This window comes from Aythya marila, assembly GCF_965140915.1.
Source record: "Aythya marila genome assembly, chromosome: 3".
Taxonomy (NCBI): domain Eukaryota; kingdom Metazoa; phylum Chordata; class Aves; order Anseriformes; family Anatidae; genus Aythya; species Aythya marila.
In genome coordinates, this window is record NC_139044.1 from 32613803 (window position 1) to 32632120 (window position 18318).

Genomic DNA, 18318 nt, shown 5'->3' on the forward strand with positions numbered 1-18318 from the left:
TAGCCTGTCAGCCTTCGGCAAGAAACAGTCTTCTTTATTTCCTTTGTGCATAGCTGAGAGGGATAGGATGGGAGCGAGGGACGCATAACCATTTCAAGCATTTAAATTGCTTCAGCAAGAGGCCTTACAAACCACTAAGTCTGCAGAGAAAGATTTTGAACTAGTAAATGCTGTCAAAAGAGTGTGAGCTTGGAAAATTGTTAGTTAAACCATCTTATAGTGAGGAAGAGCAAATGAAATATAGAAATTAATGTAAATCCATCATAGTTTCCAGAACTTCTCTTCAGTCTGCTTTGGCACATTTCATACAGCCCGGGAAGTCACAGTAACTGTTGCTGCTTTCCATTACTGTGATGTGGGCTGACAGGAGAGGTCCATGCTTTACTTTATCTTCATCTCTTCCTTGTTCCAATTCAAGGGCAATTTTCAAGAAAAAACAATTTCAGAAGCTCTCAAGGCAAAAGAGGAGGAATTGGATCATACAGGGAAAACAGGTAAAGCTGTTCCCTTACCCCACAGCCTTTGTCTCATTCACAAGAGTCTGTAACAAAGTCTACAGCTGCTCCATCCAGTGACAAAGTGGTTAATTTCTGCAGAGACAATTTGTTTGCTTTAGATTTTCATAAGTATTAAAAAATCTCAACAAAATCTGTCCATATCTTGAAATAGAAGAAATTCTTCAGTACTTGCACTATATCCCTTCAATATTTTCTGAAGTACATGACATTATGGACTGCTTTTTGCACCTTGGAAACCAAGTGTGAACACACCATGCTAGTTCTGCTCTCTGTAAGAATGCTTTATCTGCTGTAAGTTCACCTCTTCTGATTTTCTTCACCTTCAGAAATATGTGTATGCGCTATCTGAACTTACATGTAGACTGTACATCTCAAAGAACTTGGGCTGTCCTAGCAGCCTTCAGAGATTTTGCTAGCCCAAATGCTCTATATGTATACCTGTGAAGGGTGATAGAAAGTACTGAACACTTCAAGAATGACTTAGTGTCTCTGCTTTTCCTCAAGATTCTTGTGCAGTAACCATAGGAGCTGTGAAGAGTTCCATCAGAGAAAGGGAGGTTTTTGTCCTATATGGAAAATAATGAATTTTGACTGAATTTGGCAGAAAACGCCTTCTTGTTGTGAGGCTTGGCATTAACTCGGCGCAGGGGAGTCGTTAATTTTTTTCTCATGCTCCCAGTCAAAATTAATTGCTGTTTTTCAAATAAACCACAATTTATTTCTCAGTTGAAAATGATTATAAAACATGTGGTTATCAAAAGGTCACAATTTTGTCAGTATTAAGTGCAGTTTTATCTGCAATAACATTCATATATGTAAGAAAGCAATCACTATTTCTTATTTTAATCAAATAGATTAAATCCCAAGGATAGTTGCACTTTGATGTACAGTGTAGGCCTTCCAGAGAGAAATGTAGAAATGAGGTCATGTCCTGTTTTTTTAATTACAATTGTTATTATTCCTGAAATGCATGAAAAGGTTGCAATTCTAGTTATATCAAATCTGTGGTTAAGAAGTCAGAATATTCCAAGGCAGTGGAAAAACTCTTTGTCAGTTTTTTCAGGAGAAACTCTGGCCCATCAAAGCAATAGACTCGACTGATTACAAGGTAGATCACTGAGGAGAAAGGCGCAAGTTACTTCTGAGATTTTTCTTCTATTTTCTGTTTGCTTTTAAAAACAGAGACCCAGTCATGAAGTACTTTGTGATCTTTAGTTGTAGTGAAACAAAACCATGTAAAATCACTGGAATGTAGGCAGTTGCTGAGTTAATTCTGTACCTGTGCTCTGTTTTCTCTCTTGGGCTGCCATTGCCTTTGAAAGGTAATGGAAAGAAAAGACTTTTGGTAAAGACAATGCCAATATCCAGTATGCCAATATGTTCTTGAAATAATTGGTTGTTTTGTATCTAGCTTCTGTCTTGAATCTTTCCCAGCTATGTGTCATGTTTACCCCATCAACGTCAAGACACTAGGGCAGTCTATAGACTGAGGACTTGGCACTGGGAATGTGGTGGATAGGCAGCTGGGAGCTGGACCCTGCATGCCCTGGCTCTTTGTCTGGATTAATGGCTTAGGTGCAGTACTACGCAAAATCAACTATTCAGCTTTGTAATGAAGCTGCTAAGCCTGCAAAATAGCTGTATTGCATCACATAAACTGCCTCTGAGAAAACAATCATTAGCACAGCTGTACACACAGTGTGGTCTGTGTGCTACAAGCCTTCTGTCCACGTGGCTCTCTTGTGAGTAGTCTCCATAGGCATGTCTTGTCTGGTGTGGCACACCAGCTATGCCTGGGCTTGCACATGCTCTAGACAACATCTGAGTCAGGTCAGTTCAGGCTCAGGGAACTTTGTGCAGTGGTCTAAACATGTCTGAAGATACATCTTTCAAAATACAAGTTTGTATCAGTAGGCATTTTTTGTGTCTTTCTTGGAAGACAAACACAGCTGGTTGGCTTTTCTTGATAATTGTACTACTGTAATGCCACAGTCACCATTATAGTAAGGTAGAGATTGATATAAAGGTCTGTTATGATATTTTTCATTAGAGTTAAAATGACACACATTCAATATGCTTGCTAAGAAGAAATGATCCACAAACTCAAATTTTAAAGCTTTCTAGAAATACAAGAAGTCTGATAATATGCTGAAAGAAATTAAGAGGACATCCTCACGTAGTTATTAGAGGACACTGTAGCTTCAAGTTGCTACATTAGTATTGAAGTATCACTTAAAAAATTCATCAGTTTTTACATCATTTGATTATTCAGTTACATTTTTATTTCAGATATTGATGAATGCCTTCAAGACAGTGATGTATGCCTTCGAGGAAACTGCATGAATACTGATGGGTCTTACAAATGCACTTGTCCAGATGGCTTCCAGCAGATAGCAAATAGGGGATGTCAAGGTATGAAATAGCTATTAAAAATGCCAGGATCATTTTTATAAGTATGCAAGTTTATAATCATAACTTGTGAAGGTCACAGATCATGATAATGAGGAGAAACTCATTTTATTTATGATTGGTAGTACTTTCTTACTCTTCTCACTTAATATCATTGTCTCTAAATATAAGTTGAGAGATTAGTTCAAGAGGCTTAAATTTCAGCCTTCATAACACGAAAGAAAATCTATGTTAGCACTCACAGAGATTCAGTACTGCATTTTCCCAAATCCTGGTAGCATTTATTTTGACAGTACCTTGTATATTTGTGAACTGATGTCATAACAAAGCATTATAGCTATTCTCAGGTCATGTTAGGTCATCTCTCTGTCATCTCTAAAACATTTTGCAGTACTTTGTGGAGAATGGGGAGGAAGAGAATGTGTTACCTGAGGCTAAGCCAACACTGCCAAATCCAGAAAAAGTACTTCCCAACTTTTGGGTCTGAAGAATCCTATCTCTGTGTTGGCACAACACCCAGGCATGCCTCAGCACTCCCTTTTACCATCCATTTTTATGAGACAAGAAATGGTCTCAGAGCTGGAAAGTGGTACCATGTTCATGCTCTAAATGATTGGAGGACCAGGAGTTTGGACTTTGCTTTGGCTCCTCTCATGCACAGTTTAGACTTGAGCTGAGAGACTACATTCCAACTAATCTTTGTTGACGATCTTATGCAACCAACAGTAAATTCCTTGCAAAACTTCTAAGTATTACATGTGACTGCTTTCTAATGCTGAAAACATTGCATTCAACATAGAGAAGTACTGTATTAGATTTTGCTTTAGCAGATAAAGGGGAATTGACCACAAGCTATAAATCAGTGCCAGCTTTCCTACCATCTAATTCTCTTCACTCCACTATGTTAAGGAGAAGTATATAGGCTACATGAATGAATATCACAAAACTGAAAGCACTTAGGAGCCAACTAAGGGGTAGACAAGTATTGTAAACAGAAAAATGTGAATTAATATTGGAAATCATTTCAGGTAATGCCACACTTGAGAAAAAAGACCATGAATGTTGAAAAATAAGAATTTGTTGTAGAAGGTGTGTGAAACCACTTGAACAGTAGCCAAATGAGTATCAGAACAAATGGAAGAAAGGGGGAGCTGATACAATGAATACAGACAAGTTAGAATAGCAGAGCTGGACACCATGAAAGAATATAAAGGGAGGTCTGTGACTAACAGAATTGAATATGTTTAGAGGATTATTACTGTGTAAGCTACCTGTTGTTGAGCTGTTACAAGATCTACTAGTAGAATTTTCATTAGTCAGAGAATGAAATCTTGAATATATTTTTATTGTCCTGTATTTTGGACTGGACAAAACTAGCCATATTTACATTGCAAATTATGACTGTTTTGCTTCAGTAGTTTGCTTCAAAATGCTTCACACAGCAGTGAAACAGAGACATCTTTAAATGACTGAAAGTTAATTCTTATATCAGAATTCTGTAATAGTAAGAAAAAAAAAAACAGAAACATTTTTGACAGAATTTGTGTGGAGAGATTAGGGGTGTGGTAAAAGATGAAGATAATAGGCCACTAGTGCAGAGTGATCTTGAACACATTGTAAACTGGGTATGAGCAAACAATATATATTTTAATACAGCCAGTTACATATTGAAGAAGGAATCTCAATCACATGTGTAGGATAGTGGGTTTCCTTCTGGGACACAGTGATTGAAAAGGATTTAGGGGTCAGAGATAGGTAGCTAAACATGAGCTTCCAGTGCAACCCTGTGGCCAGTAGGACTAATGCACTGTCTGGAAGATAGAAAAAGCATAATATACATAAGAAGTATGCAAGGTTTTTTTACCTCTATTTTGCACTTATGCAGCTGCTCTTGGCACATGGTTGTACTTGGACATTTAGTAGCCCAAAATTCAAAATGGATGCTGCTCAGTTGAAAAGAGTTCAGAGAGGAACTCAAAAAAGATGATGGCCTGGAAGAGAAAGGATTGAATAATTTTAAGCTGTGTATTTTGGTAAAGAAAAATTAGGGGAGATTTAATTATAGTGTTCTTACCATCAAAAGAAATCATAATTGAAAGTAGAGAACTCTTGAATTAAACTGACAAATTTATCACAATGAGTGTCTGCAAAGTTGAATCTGGACTAAAATTTAGGCTAGAAATTAAGAACATGTATTTTGGTTAGGAGCAAAGCTGAAAAGAATCCAAAATATCATAAAGTGTGTAGTGTTCTCTTTCAGACAAATTAAACTCTATTTCCCTGACATTATTAATTTTGTTTTCCCGTCTCTTAAATGTCATTCTACCCTTGTGTAATCAGCTCTTCTGGTTTCCAGTATTTTTCTGGCAGTTTTAAAACACTGACAGCTTAGTTTCGAGAACAGTGTGCATGCTGAGAAGGTACTGTACTGCACTTGTCTTTGCTGATCTCCAAACTTACCTGTCTTGGACACCTTCAAAGAGCTTCACAGAGTATGCCATTGGTCTACAATTGCCTTGATTTCATAGAAGACTTCATATATGTAGGTGTTGTGTGAAATGCAGCACACTGACTTTTCCCTTAGCACCTTTTACAGATATTACCTTCCCCAGGCTGCATTTGTTCTTTCCACATGCACAGTGCCTTCAGGACACTGGCCTAGAAGGTTTATATACACAAGATACAATCAGTCTGCATTTAAAGAAAATTCTATAATGGCATTATGGGACTTGAAATAATAGTGCCGAAATTGTAGTTTATCTAGACTATCAAAATTATTGTCTACTTTGATGCATTTTGCATGACTCTAAAGATGGCTGGAAATTTAAGCAATAAAAGACACAGTTAAGAGTAAGAAATTCTATCTGTTACGATGGATGAAAACATCTCAAGTATTTTTTTTCTAAGTTTTTGTTTGATCTCAGCATGATACTGAAAACTTCATAAAGGTTTCAGTAAAGCAAAATGCCACAGGTACAATTTTATTCTATTTATTTTATTTTTTACAATTCTTGTGAATGTATGTCTTGAAAAAAAAAAAGAATGAATGTATGTAATCTTTGAGTTCTGATGGCAGGTTCTGTTGGTAAGAAAACATCAATCAGAAAGAAATTCTTGGTTTTTAGATAAAAAGTAAGTTTGAAAGGCAGTATTTGGAAAATGCTTTCTAAATTCCAGAAAAAGAACAATGATTATGAACTCTTATATACCAAACTTTTGGGACCACTCCCCATAAGAAAAAAAAAAAAAAAAAAAAAAAAAAAAAAAAAAAAGTAAAATGAGTATTTGGCTTTAAATTGTATAAAATCAACTTGCTGGAAAAGATGCAGCTCCAGACCTGCTGGTAATACAAACACATGGAGCCAGATGCACAAAGTTGACAAGCATACAGCAATCAAGAAGCAGTGAGAAGGAGCCATCTGAGAATTCCCCTAATGCAGAAGAAATGTTGGCTTGTGTAGAGCTTATCCTGACATCTCACAAATCATTCTCATCTGCTCATCGTCATTGCAGAGAGTGATATAGAGGGAGTATGGTAAATCAGAACATACTGATGCTTATACAGAGTTTAAAAAAGATCCCACAAGATTTGGTTACTCCTGAAAAAGAGCCTGATTTGCCTAGCTGGTAGATACAAAAGCTTCATTTAAGACTAATTGAACTAAGGCTTAATATTAAGGGAATGGTTATTTGCAAAGCTACTAATGTCTCTGTTTGCAGATATCAATGAATGTGAGAGATCTGACCTCTGTTCACCTCACGGGGAGTGTCTGAACACAGATGGGTCCTACCAGTGCATATGTGAGCAGGGCTTTTCTGTGTCTGCAGATGGCCGAACATGTGAAGGTGAGACAAGTCATAGTAATGCATGAGCTTCCCCCTGCATTCCCATTGCTTTGCTGTTACTAGTTGAGTAAGAAAGACAGTCAGTTTGGGTGTAATACTGCAAAAATAATATTAACTCATCAACCTGCCACCTAAAGGTCCCTTTTTTTTTTCCTCTTAAATGCATGGCATGATATGTTGCTGTTTGTGTCACAAGAAGTGTAACAGGAACTGTACAAAATGGGCGACACAGTAGAATTAATGTCTGTTAGAAGCTGTTTTACTTGTCTTGACTTTTAAAAAATTCGCCATCTGAACATCAGATTTTATTTTTGAAAGCAAAAGAAATTAGTGAAAAAGAAGGAATACTGGCATAACTATAGCAAATGATGACAGAGATGGCAATGATATCCTTATACTAAAATATGTGAAACCAGAGGACACCTGTAATAACATGAAAGTCTATTCAGAGGTGGAAAATTATTTCTGTCATATAGCATAGGTGAAAGAAGAAATATTTAGAAAATGCAAATAAAGTGAGGTTGGAATTTGGGCTTCTAAGAGGTTTCAGATGGGTAGTCCTTACAGCCATATGTATTTAGTGTTATTTAATTTAAAGTGTCTTACATGCATTAGAAGCAAGCCTGAGCTGCCTAAATATTCTTATTGCTGGATGTGAGACAACAGAACCTGCCTTGTCAAGACCTTGACCACCAGATGAAGCATCCATATAACAGAGCTCCAGTGAGAAATTGTAGTAAAATGCTGACAACGATAGCACTTCAGACATTTTGAAATGTCAGAAATTGAGTAAATCTTAGTAATTAGATCTTTGCAGTGATAAAGTCAGTTTACACTTTATATGCAAGCTTGCTCATACAGGTATTTTTCATTTAAGATTGTAAAAGTTGCTACAGTAATAACACTGGTGAGAAACATCAAGAAGCCTAGAATTTAGGTCCACCTAGGGTTTTTATTTGGTTATAGCATGAGAAAATATCCTGTTGCTAATGGAAAGCACACAATTGCTAGTGATGTTGCTCTCCTGCACTTGATTTAAAACAGGAGACTTGCTGTCAATGATACCAAGAAGATATGTGGCTTTATGTAGTCAGTGATGCTGACAGAAAACATAAATTCCCCTGACTGGATGAAAAATGGCTGTTCTCATGGATGAGAGGACTTTACAAGGCAAGAAGCCTTGTGGGAAAAGTAATGATATTGAAGAGGAAAAAGTTACGCTATAGTAGTTCAGCAGGATGTATGCAGAGGAGAAGACCTGGGCAGAGGTAGCTCAGTGTTAAAATCTATGGGTGATGGATCTCAAGTGTTCAAGAAGTAAGCAAGCTGTTCTGTTCCAAATTATAAGCCAGTAAATCGTCGTATAACTGGTTTTCACAAGCCAGCTCTTCTCATCAGTTCACTTAGGCCTGGTGAAAAGGTTCTTCCTCCAGTAGAGAAGATGCATGGAAACTTCTGTAGCATTTACTTCCCCTACTTTTACCAGAGGAAAAACAGCATTATTATTTCACCTGACATATAACTCGATATGTAATAAGTAACATAATAACTAAGCACATGAAATACACTATTGGCAATGGTATCACTGTTATGCTGATGTAAGAGGATGTGTGCTCTATATTTAGATGTGGTATGATATTAAACACAATATTAGTGTTTTAATTATTGTTGGTAACTAAAAAATCCTATAGATATTTTGTTGCTTATTTATCCCTAAACATTTACTTTGTATTGTGATTATGGTATGAATTGTAAGAAACATTTTCTTACTGTAATAGAAAAGCCTGGTCAAGTAGACTAGAGAGAATGAATCTGAATAGTGATTGGTGGAGGAGCCAGCATTTTATGATCCCAAGTAATGAGGACAATTCCAAGTTTTTTGGTAATGAATTGCTAAAAGCATGTTCATGGACTCTCTTGGCAGCATATATACATCTCACTCAGTCTTTAGGAAGGGTATGGTTAAATATCTTCAGTTTCTCGGCAAGAAAAGTAGTAACAGGTGTTTTGCCTCACCGTTGAACATAGTTTAAAAAAAAAAATTAAAAAGTGTAGCATGCTATTAGTAGAAACCAAACACTTTATTCCAAACCAAATTTAGAAGAAGACTTTCTAACCTTGTAAAATAAAACTCTCAGAAATTAAAAAGGCAAAACTGAACAGAAATACAGCTTAAAAAAAATAAATGTTAGCGACATCTAATTTTAGGAGATATACCAGAAATAGTGAGTCCTCTCTGTCTGGATCTCTGTCAGGTAATAAGTAGCACAGTTTCCAGGCATGGGTTACCATCACGTATGATAAAGTAGTACAAAGTTAATCTTCATTAGAATAAAAAAGCCAGTTTTATGAAGTAGAAAAGGATGAAATCATAAGATCTGTTTCTAGGATTGTGAGTAGTTTTGGAACTTTTTTAATGAAGAATAAAACAACAAGTACAAAACCAGTTGACCGTGCTTCACAAGTAATTGGTGGTGAGTATGGAATACAGATCAGACTTCATATTCAGCACTTGGAAAAGTATTTTAATAGCTTGGCGAAGCAAGGGTACTTCTAGTCTTCTGCAGCAGCAGCAATCCTTTTCTACCATGACTAGTTTCTCCATTCTGTCATTTTAATAAAAACAATTATATAGCTGAAGAAAATCATTTAAAGGGAGCACTGATGACTTCAGTGTTAGTATTTGTACTGGTGTTAGTTTCAGGAGTTAGCTTCATGCAAAAAGACAAGATGAAACAAAAGGATCAAAAACAAAAGGAATGTGTGACATTCCAGGTACTGAGAAAGGATGTGGCTCCCAGCCGCAGAAGCTACTGTTCTTTACACGAAGTTTCTCTGTGAATTTAATTCTAGTTAAGTGAGTGAGAATAACTGTTTATACCATCAGAGAAAGAACCTGAGGAAATTTTGCTGGATTCAGACGCCTTTCTGTGCCTGGGGAACAGATTTTCCGTATCTCCAGACTGTTTTTGTATGAGTTTGAATCATTTTTTTTGAAAAGTCAGAAACAACAACAACATGAAACATTTAAGAACCCCATGTGGTTCAGTTCTGGTATGGAGCTTTTATGGCAATTGGCCAAAGAAAACTGAACAGCTGCAGAGACTGTCTTCTTCCAAGGTGCAGACAAACTTTTGTTGTGGCAGTGACATTCCACTGCTGCCTGGCCCCATGTTCAGCAATTTGGCTGCACCAGGCTCTCCGAACACTCTCGGAGCACTCCCTAGCTCCCTGTTGAGCTCTCAGGGGTTCCTGTAAAGGCAGGGTCTTACCTAGTTGGCTGCAAGTCAACGGTGTTGGCAAAAACTCAGATTCAAGATTCTCTGATGCTTAGTCAATATCCTGCCCCAAGCACCTCTTCTGTCTCTGTGTCCAATCCCATCTGTCTCTCAGTTGCTCCCTCACTTTTCGTGTCTGCTGCAAGCCCCTAGCTTCACTGCTTGCCTCAAGAGGCACTCCAGAAGAACTTGTTCATCCCATCAGTGCTCTGCAACCTCTATCTCTGTTTCCTGATAGAGATGTTTTAGGACAACAGCTACTTGTTATCTGCACAGCAGCTAAAGAAATAAGAACACAAAGGGAAAAACAAGAGTTTCTTTCTTGCCAACGTCATTGCAATGTTTGAATGACCATCCAGAATCATTGTCTCTAGATGGCCAAAATCTGTATTCAAATATTCATTGCCCTGATACTCTCATAACAGTGATTTTTATGTGTCAGAAGCACAACCTTGTTCTCCTAAGCACTGTACAGAGCTGTCCTAGCAATAGTTTCTCTTCCAGACACTTTGCAATGTAAATTTTTGCAATTTTTTGCAAAATATCATGCCTGAGGTTAAATATACGTTCACCTTGTTCACATTGGCAGAAAACAACGTGGTGTTGAGCTGAATAGAAGTAAGCTTGAGTGCACACGTGTTGCCTTTCTTTAGATCTTGATGACGTTAGATCAAAGGAGTTATGATTAAACCAGGCAGCACCAAGTCATGGATTCTAAAGCAGGTCATAATTATAGAGCTGTCTTACTCGCTGTATAGACACAGGATATGTAAGTTTCATGTTTAGTTTTTTCTCCTTGCTTTGCCTCTATATAACATGAGAATTGCCGATTACAAGGTTCGTGCTTTACAGCACGATTAAAGAAACAAATGCCCTTTCCGGCTGTAAAACAGGAGTCCTTTGAGTGAGCTGTCTAGACAAGGAAAAATATTTGGTGCTTGGACCTTCTCTGTAATTTCCCAAGCACTAAAAGATCCAGTCATATTCAGACTGTGTACTTTTTAAAAACAAAACCATCTTCTATGCATATTATATACTAAATTAGGGTACTTGCTATGATCACAAATTTTGTCTCTGCAGCTTTTCCGTCAGTGACCTTAGTTTACATTTGGAGACCACGATCCATTCCCCTATTTGTTTTCTTTAATATTTAGCTATTAAATAAAAGCAAAACTGTAATTCATGTAATTCTAAAATCCCCAGTTGTCTCTTCTGTCTAGGCTTTTTACAGTGTAAATGTCCTGTGGCTCAGGAACTTCTGTTATTAAGCTATAGCTGGCCACTGAAAATACAAACACTGTATTATTGTCTGTTTTCTTAAATTCCTGGCTGTCAGTCCACCACTGCTTACTCAGTTTGAATTCCCTTCTTAACTGGGCCTTCTGAATAAGAGATACAGTATTGAGATTTTTTGCCCAGATATGTAAAACTCCAGATTGTGAGAGACTAAAAATTAATCTGCAATGTCATGCAAGTCTAATACTCAGTAGCAAAAGCGACGGATGAAAAAACCACAATGATAGCTGCTGGTGTGGTAATTTTATCTTTCTCCCAGTAACTCCATATCCATCTTTTTATAATTCTGTCATTATGGTGACTAGAAAAAGAAAGGGTATCAAATAGAATACTTAACCTTTCACATTTGACTGTTTTTAATACAGGTATATATTGTTTTCTCTTACTGCTGAATTAATTCTACTTGGGAAGGTTTGTGGTAGATTCCAAAAACTTCATTATTCACAAAGCACTCACGTTTTTATATACGGTTCCTTCAGAATAAACACAGTAGCTATTATATTCTTTGCCAAATAAAAAATAACCCTTTATAAAATTAATTCCTTTAATATTTTTCTTTGTTTAATAAATCAAGATAAAAAGATTATTGGAACTTCAGACAAAACCAACAAACCAAATATAATATTCTGCAAGTTCCATCTACAAGTACTTTTTAAAAATAATTATACTCATAAATGTCTCCTAGATTTCAGTGTATTTAGTACATGAAGTTTTTGCATTAATTTTATGTTTTAGCTGAACATTATTAACCAGTGGATCAGTTCAGTGAGAGGAGCGTTTTCCATCACTTAAACAACCTTAAGATGATATTAGATGCCTTTATGAAAAAGATGTTACGATTCCACAATTTACCTGGTTAAAAAAACATGCCAGAGGTGGTTGTTTTGTTTTGTTTTGTTTTAAATTTATTTCAGTGATCAGGCTACATTATGTGGATAGCCTCTTCTGGTCTTGAGTGTCTATATGGAGTTCTAAACCTGTCTCAACCCCAACCACAGCAAATAGGAAAGACTCTTTTTCAAGACCCCAAAAAAAGTCTCAGCCTGAGGCAGACAGAAGTGTGTTTGGATGACTTTGGGTGATTAAAGAGTGAGAGGGAAGCAAACAGGCAACCTGTTAGGAAATCTGTGAATGGTAATGCAGATAGCGTGGGGATTTGTGAGCACGTGGTAATAAATGGTTAGAGACATGGCTTCAGACATGGTTAAAAAATGAAAATATCCTTACACATTGAGTGCTGCCAGGAGAAGAAGAAGGAGTTGCATCTTTGCTGACTTTTTCTAAACCTTAGACACAGCCATGAACATCTGGAGGGAGCAGGCAGCCCTACTCTTTCAGAAAGACACCAAACAGCAGTGCTGCTCACCTGTTCAAAGGTGTCCTCTCTGTGTCAGTGCAGGATTCAGTCCCATCAGCCCTTTAGTTCAGTGAGCACTTAAGGCCTTCACTGGTGAGATCTGTCACATGAAGGTCTACCCTAATGTGAAGAATTAATGACTGTGCTTGTACCCAGGTGAATCAAAAGCAGGTCACTTTCTTCACCATTTAAAATGTAATTACCCCTGAGGCACAGCACGGAATATAATTCCAAGTGAATACCATCCTTACTTTACAGTCGTAATGGTTTCTAGGAAAGAAATACAGCAATAACTTCTCTGCTTCAAACTGCATAGGAATTCAGAAGGCAGAAGGTACTAATCCTAGTACCCTGGCAGGTTCCCAGTTTTCTGAGTGAATGTTCTTCCTCCTGAAAAAAACAAACTTTAACATCTTAAACGATGATCAAGGCCTTAGGTTTAGATCTTAATTCAAGTGAAGATAAAAATAATATATTCCTCACACTTACAAAAATAAACCATGTTCTGCCACAAGCAGCTCTGCTTTGTTATGATTCTGTGATTGTAGGCTGGTGGGCAGCTGAGTCACAGAACAGACTTACACAGTGACTTTTACTTGTAAGGCCAGCAAACCACTAATGGGAACTACAAATGAAAGGATGAGTATGGAAAGCATACAAGCATTGTAGTTTGTTTGCCTACTCGAATAACATTATTCATATGTGTAAACCTAAAGGATTAAAGCCAGAATTTTTGGTCTGTAGCTACTTACCACTTACCACATGTACCATGAAATTCTCTTCTCTTTCAAGAGCCAGAATGAGATCTGTGCAAGCACTTCTAAGCACCACATAAACTCTTTTGCCCACATTCAGCACTTCTACACAAGGGATGTAACCATACTCTTAAGCACTTGTTGCGCAGGGGGTTCAGTTTCATGTACGTTGTTGACTGCGTAATGCTCCACTGGCAGAACCTGTAGGAAATTTGGAGGGAGAGAGGGTCACATTTAAATTGTCTTTTTCTGTGGCACAGCATCATGCTATGATTGGGCAGGTTGGTGAAACAGGTGGAAGGCAGTTGACAAGAATCATTGTCTGACATGAGATATTTCCTGTGAAATTAACAGTGAAACAATCATCAAAATTGTACATGATTTAAGTTGTTGGGTTTTTTTGTCTGTCCTTTGTGTGTTCCTTTCCAGTGTACAGAGAGAGATCACTGTATCTGTTTGCAAAAACAGCCCATCTGTTGTTTTTCTGCACTCTTCATGAGTATCTGCCTTTAATTGTCACATTGACATTGCCTGTCTGATGTTAAATTCTTCTTTGCAGATGTTGATGAATGTGTGAACGGCACACTGTGCGGCAGTCATGGGTTCTGTGAAAATATGGATGGCTCCTATCGCTGTCTCTGTTACCAAGGGTATCAGGATGCACAGGATGGGCAAGGTTGTACAGGTGAGTTTCTACATGTAATTTGTCACTCCTGCAAGGTTCTAGTGAAAAAAAAGCAGCTTATAAGCAAAACGCATTTCTTCACAAGAACATTTTTGGTTTTGTTCAAGTTGGGCCACTGAGCAGTGAAGTTGAGCTGTGCTTTATTCGCTGAACTCTGTGCCAGGTGGAAACTTAACTGTGTAGCCACTTAATGAAAACCTGTTATTAGGATTGAATGGAAATCAACAGCAAATAAGATGAGCCACTCATTTTCTCTCTTTAAAAAAAAAAAAAAAAAAAAAAAAAGTTACACAAGAAAACCCACTACTTCTGCATGTCAGAACCATTCGCAAACATAAATCGTAACAGATTGAATTTAATGCTTTAGCCTACTTAAATGCAACATCTGTTTAGTCTCTTAACTGAATAACCAGAAGTCTGTACTACCTCCTACAGGAAATAAAGTCTGGCATGTGGTACAGCCAGTCTGAATTAGACGGCACACCTCCCTATGCACATTGTATTTGAACACATTTTAACATTGGCTTCAAACTCCCAAGAAAGATACCTAGCACTGTGAAAAGACATAAGATTTTTGTAAATGTGCAAATAGTGCATGTTTCTTTTGTAAGTAATAGGCTTCCATATCTGTTGTTAATAGCGATGGTTGGACCTGAGAACCATCTGAGGCAGCACAAGTTTCTAACGTAAAATTAGTACCAGATCAAGGAAAGGTATTCATTAAGCAATTTCTTCAACTCAGAATCAGGATGAAACACATTTACTGGGAGCACAGGCCTACATGGTATAGTGAACAGAAAGGAGTTGGAAGTTGTACAGGAGAGTTTATATCTGTTTTCTAATATATTAAATAGTTTTATTACTATTTTTTCCTGCCATTTAGCACTTAGTTTACAACACACCAATGCATATGTGATTTTTCACAGGTGAAAACCAATTAAGCAGAAAAAAAAAAAAAGTAAATGCTGGTGTAAAATTAAATTCTGAGTCATAATCTCTCAATTTTTATTTTACTTAATACACGTGATCTCAAGAATATGGTGGGAAATTATAAACTGGTCTTATAATTTGATGCCAGTTATCCAGCAGAACAGTTTTAGGAGAAAGATAAGTATTTATAATTCCTGGCTAGGCAACATCCTTCAAAGATGACTTCTTCCTTCTTGATAGGAATCTGACAAAAAGATAAAGAAAAATCTAAATGCATTTTCTGAGCAAACTATAAATTAAATATAAAAACATACAAAAATCAACATTCAGTCATATAAATGGGTTTTCATTATTTCTGGAAAAGACGTAAAAAGGATAAAACATTGCCTCGCAACTTACACTTTGAACCCTACTCAATTAAATATATTTCTGATTTGTGATATACAAATTATAATTTTCATATTCTGGCATTAGTAAAAAGACTAAGTAGATTTTCAAAGGTAAAAAAGGTTCAAAACTTTAGCAACCTGAAATGGAGTAAAGTTAAGTCATCCCAAGAATATTTCATAACCTTTGTTTAAACAGCAGACAACTCTCCCATCAATTGAAAGCATTTTCAGGGTAATTAGCAGTTATATAGAATCCAAGTTAAAAAATATGTTTGTTTGTTTGTTTTCTTTTTCTACTTTTTTTTTTTTTTTTCTGTTTGTACTTGGCCAGTCACAGTTATGAGTAGTTTGGAGCTTCTAAATGTGGGATAGAAAATTTGCACTGTTCTGCAGGGGCTATCCCAGGAATAACCTTTGTGGGTTGCAAAGCAGCCTGTGAGGACTTGCATAAAGGGAGGCATGCAGTGGAGGTGTGGGTGGAGAGTTCACTATTCAGTGAATGTTCATGAGAAAAATGGGATTTTGAGGGGAAAAAAGGGGGTTTCTCTTTTCATAGTGCAGTCTGAATCACACCAAAGCATGCTCATTTTACTCCCTGAATCTAGAAAGAAAAGAAAGTATTAAAAATGAAAACGAAACCCAAAGAAAAAGTGAGGAAAAAAGAAAGAGAGGAAGAAAGAAAGAAAGCTGGTGTTCCAGTCTACAAGCAGCACCTAATCAGCACCAATATTTTTATGAAGTGTACTGTGGCTTTCAGGTACCTGTATTTCAAAGGGCCTAACTACTTGTTTATGAATCCACTTAGGCATTAGTGAGTTTTTAATCTTTCCCCAGAGATCACATCTGTAATCTGGCAGACAATATTGGCACAGATACAGCAGATAAAAGCAAAAACTGTCAGCAGTGGGTCTGAATCGATTTACGTTTTGGCCTTTTTCCCCAGATGTGAATGAATGTGAAATGCTGAGTGGGGTATGTGGCGAAGCCCTCTGTGAAAACGTCGATGGTTCTTTCCTCTGCCTGTGTTCTGATGAAAACCAGGAGTATGATCCGATGACCGGACAGTGTCGCTTCCGTACCTCACCAGGTAAAATACCAGCAGATTTTTTTGCATGCTTGTCATGATTTCTACTGAACATGTAACCCATGCAAAGGTAAAGTTGGTGGAAATGCTCGTGTAGTGGTCTTCTCATAGCATTATGTAGTACTAATATTACTCCTCAGAAACGGTAGTTTGGAAAACCGAAAGGCAAAACAGAGTTGTCGGTCACTGTGTGTGCTCCCCCTTCCTTTTTTACTCCATCTTTTGTCCTGTTTTTCTGTAATTCACCATAAAGATTTTTTGAGGTTTCATTCAGGTGTTTTGGACATTGCAAATACCACGAGAAATACATTAATTAAAAATGAATTTAGAACTCTCAAAGTTGCCTCTAGATTTTTACACTGATCCAGTCTGGAGAGAACAAGACTATGATAAGGAGCAGCAGAGTACAAGAAATGAAGGAATTAATGCGCACAGGTTTTTTTTCCTCCCTGGAATGCAAATCTTGGTATTTTCTTAATTTGTTCTTACACTGCAGACAGATCTAGCCTCTGGAAAACTTCAGAAAAAAAACGTCTCTTCTGCCAGGATGCAGACTCTGGAGCTTAAGTAGCTGTGGCTATTTTCTCCTCTCACTTGTGGTCTTTCAACTTGTTTACAAGGCTGAAACATCTGTGACCCAGTATTTAGATCATTGAATGTAGCACTGAGCAGCACTCAAGATGTTGCCTGTGAAATATCATTAACAGCTGACTGACAAACTGAAACTTTTGCAGAATCTTATGAGAATAATTTGGGCTAGCAGGAATGAAAAATAAAACTAAGATGGCTGAGGCAGAAAAGCAATGCCCGGTGGCACTGCCTCCATTCCTGTTTGCAAGTAGTGCTTGCAATGTTGCAGTACCTTTCCATCATGAAGCAGATTAGCTTAGGTGGGAACTGATGATAACTGAAGTAGTAGCATTTGCAGTTCTTCCAGAGTAACATTCTCAAGATTTGCAGATATGAAATACATCATTGTTTTGGTACTGTAAGAGGGTGGTTCTTGGGAGAATTCAGCTACTGGTTGAAACAAAACCAAAGATGAAGTTAGCAGAGCACCTGAGCGTGGTAAAAAGAAGTCAAGTTCTGGGAGCATTAAAGGGCATACCCAACTGTTACTAGCGGGAGGGAGGGGATGAAAACCTATAGTGTGGCTGATTGCACTGTGAACAGATAATTACTCTTCTGTCAGTACTAGCTCCATTTTGTTCTCATCAGCATAGCTTTGCTGCAATTGGTTTGGTAGAAGCCATTCTCCCTTCTCTGCCAGCATTCATTGGGCCCTAACACAGCATGTGCTTCAGCTTTGTCTCTTCTCTGATTAGATCATCAAGGAGGAAGATCTCACACAGGAGATTGGAAAGTATGCAAATTTGGACTCAGTGAGATATTCTTTACACCATATGCTCTTGAACAAGAATAAGGAAAAGTGACAGTACTAAGAGCTGTTACTACTTGTCTTCCAAAGTAAAAGGAGGAAAGGACTTCCATTAGTTCAAAAAACATTTGCTTTCCTGTACATCCTACAGCCTTGCTTGTTGTTTTTTTTTTATTTATTTATTTCCTCTTATAAATTGGTTTCTGCTTCTGAAGATCTCAGGGACTGAGTCAAGTGGTGACACTGCCCTGTGTTTCTCTGTATTAGATATTTCAGGAGCTGACAATTTGCTCTTCATTTTCCTACATCTGCTCATTTAACTTGTTCCTATCTCGTTCTGGGAACAAATGGGTGGCCCTTGTGCAGCTGCCAACTGAAGAAGAAATAAAAACA

General features: G+C 37.3%; 1 protein-coding gene across 7 annotated transcripts in view; it reads left to right on the top strand.

Moving 5' to 3' along the window:
* Positions 1-18318, top strand: part of LTBP1 (latent transforming growth factor beta binding protein 1) — a 201373-nt gene that overhangs the window by 152876 nt on the left and 30179 nt on the right. For all 7 annotated transcript variants that reach the window (XM_082756282.1, XM_082756284.1, XM_082756283.1 and 4 more), the window contains 4 exons: positions 2808-2930; positions 6648-6773; positions 14019-14144; positions 16407-16550. In XM_082756282.1, the coding sequence (XP_082612408.1) occupies positions 2808-2930; positions 6648-6773; positions 14019-14144; positions 16407-16550 (519 nt within the window). The remainder of the gene's footprint in view (positions 1-2807; positions 2931-6647; positions 6774-14018; positions 14145-16406; positions 16551-18318) is intronic.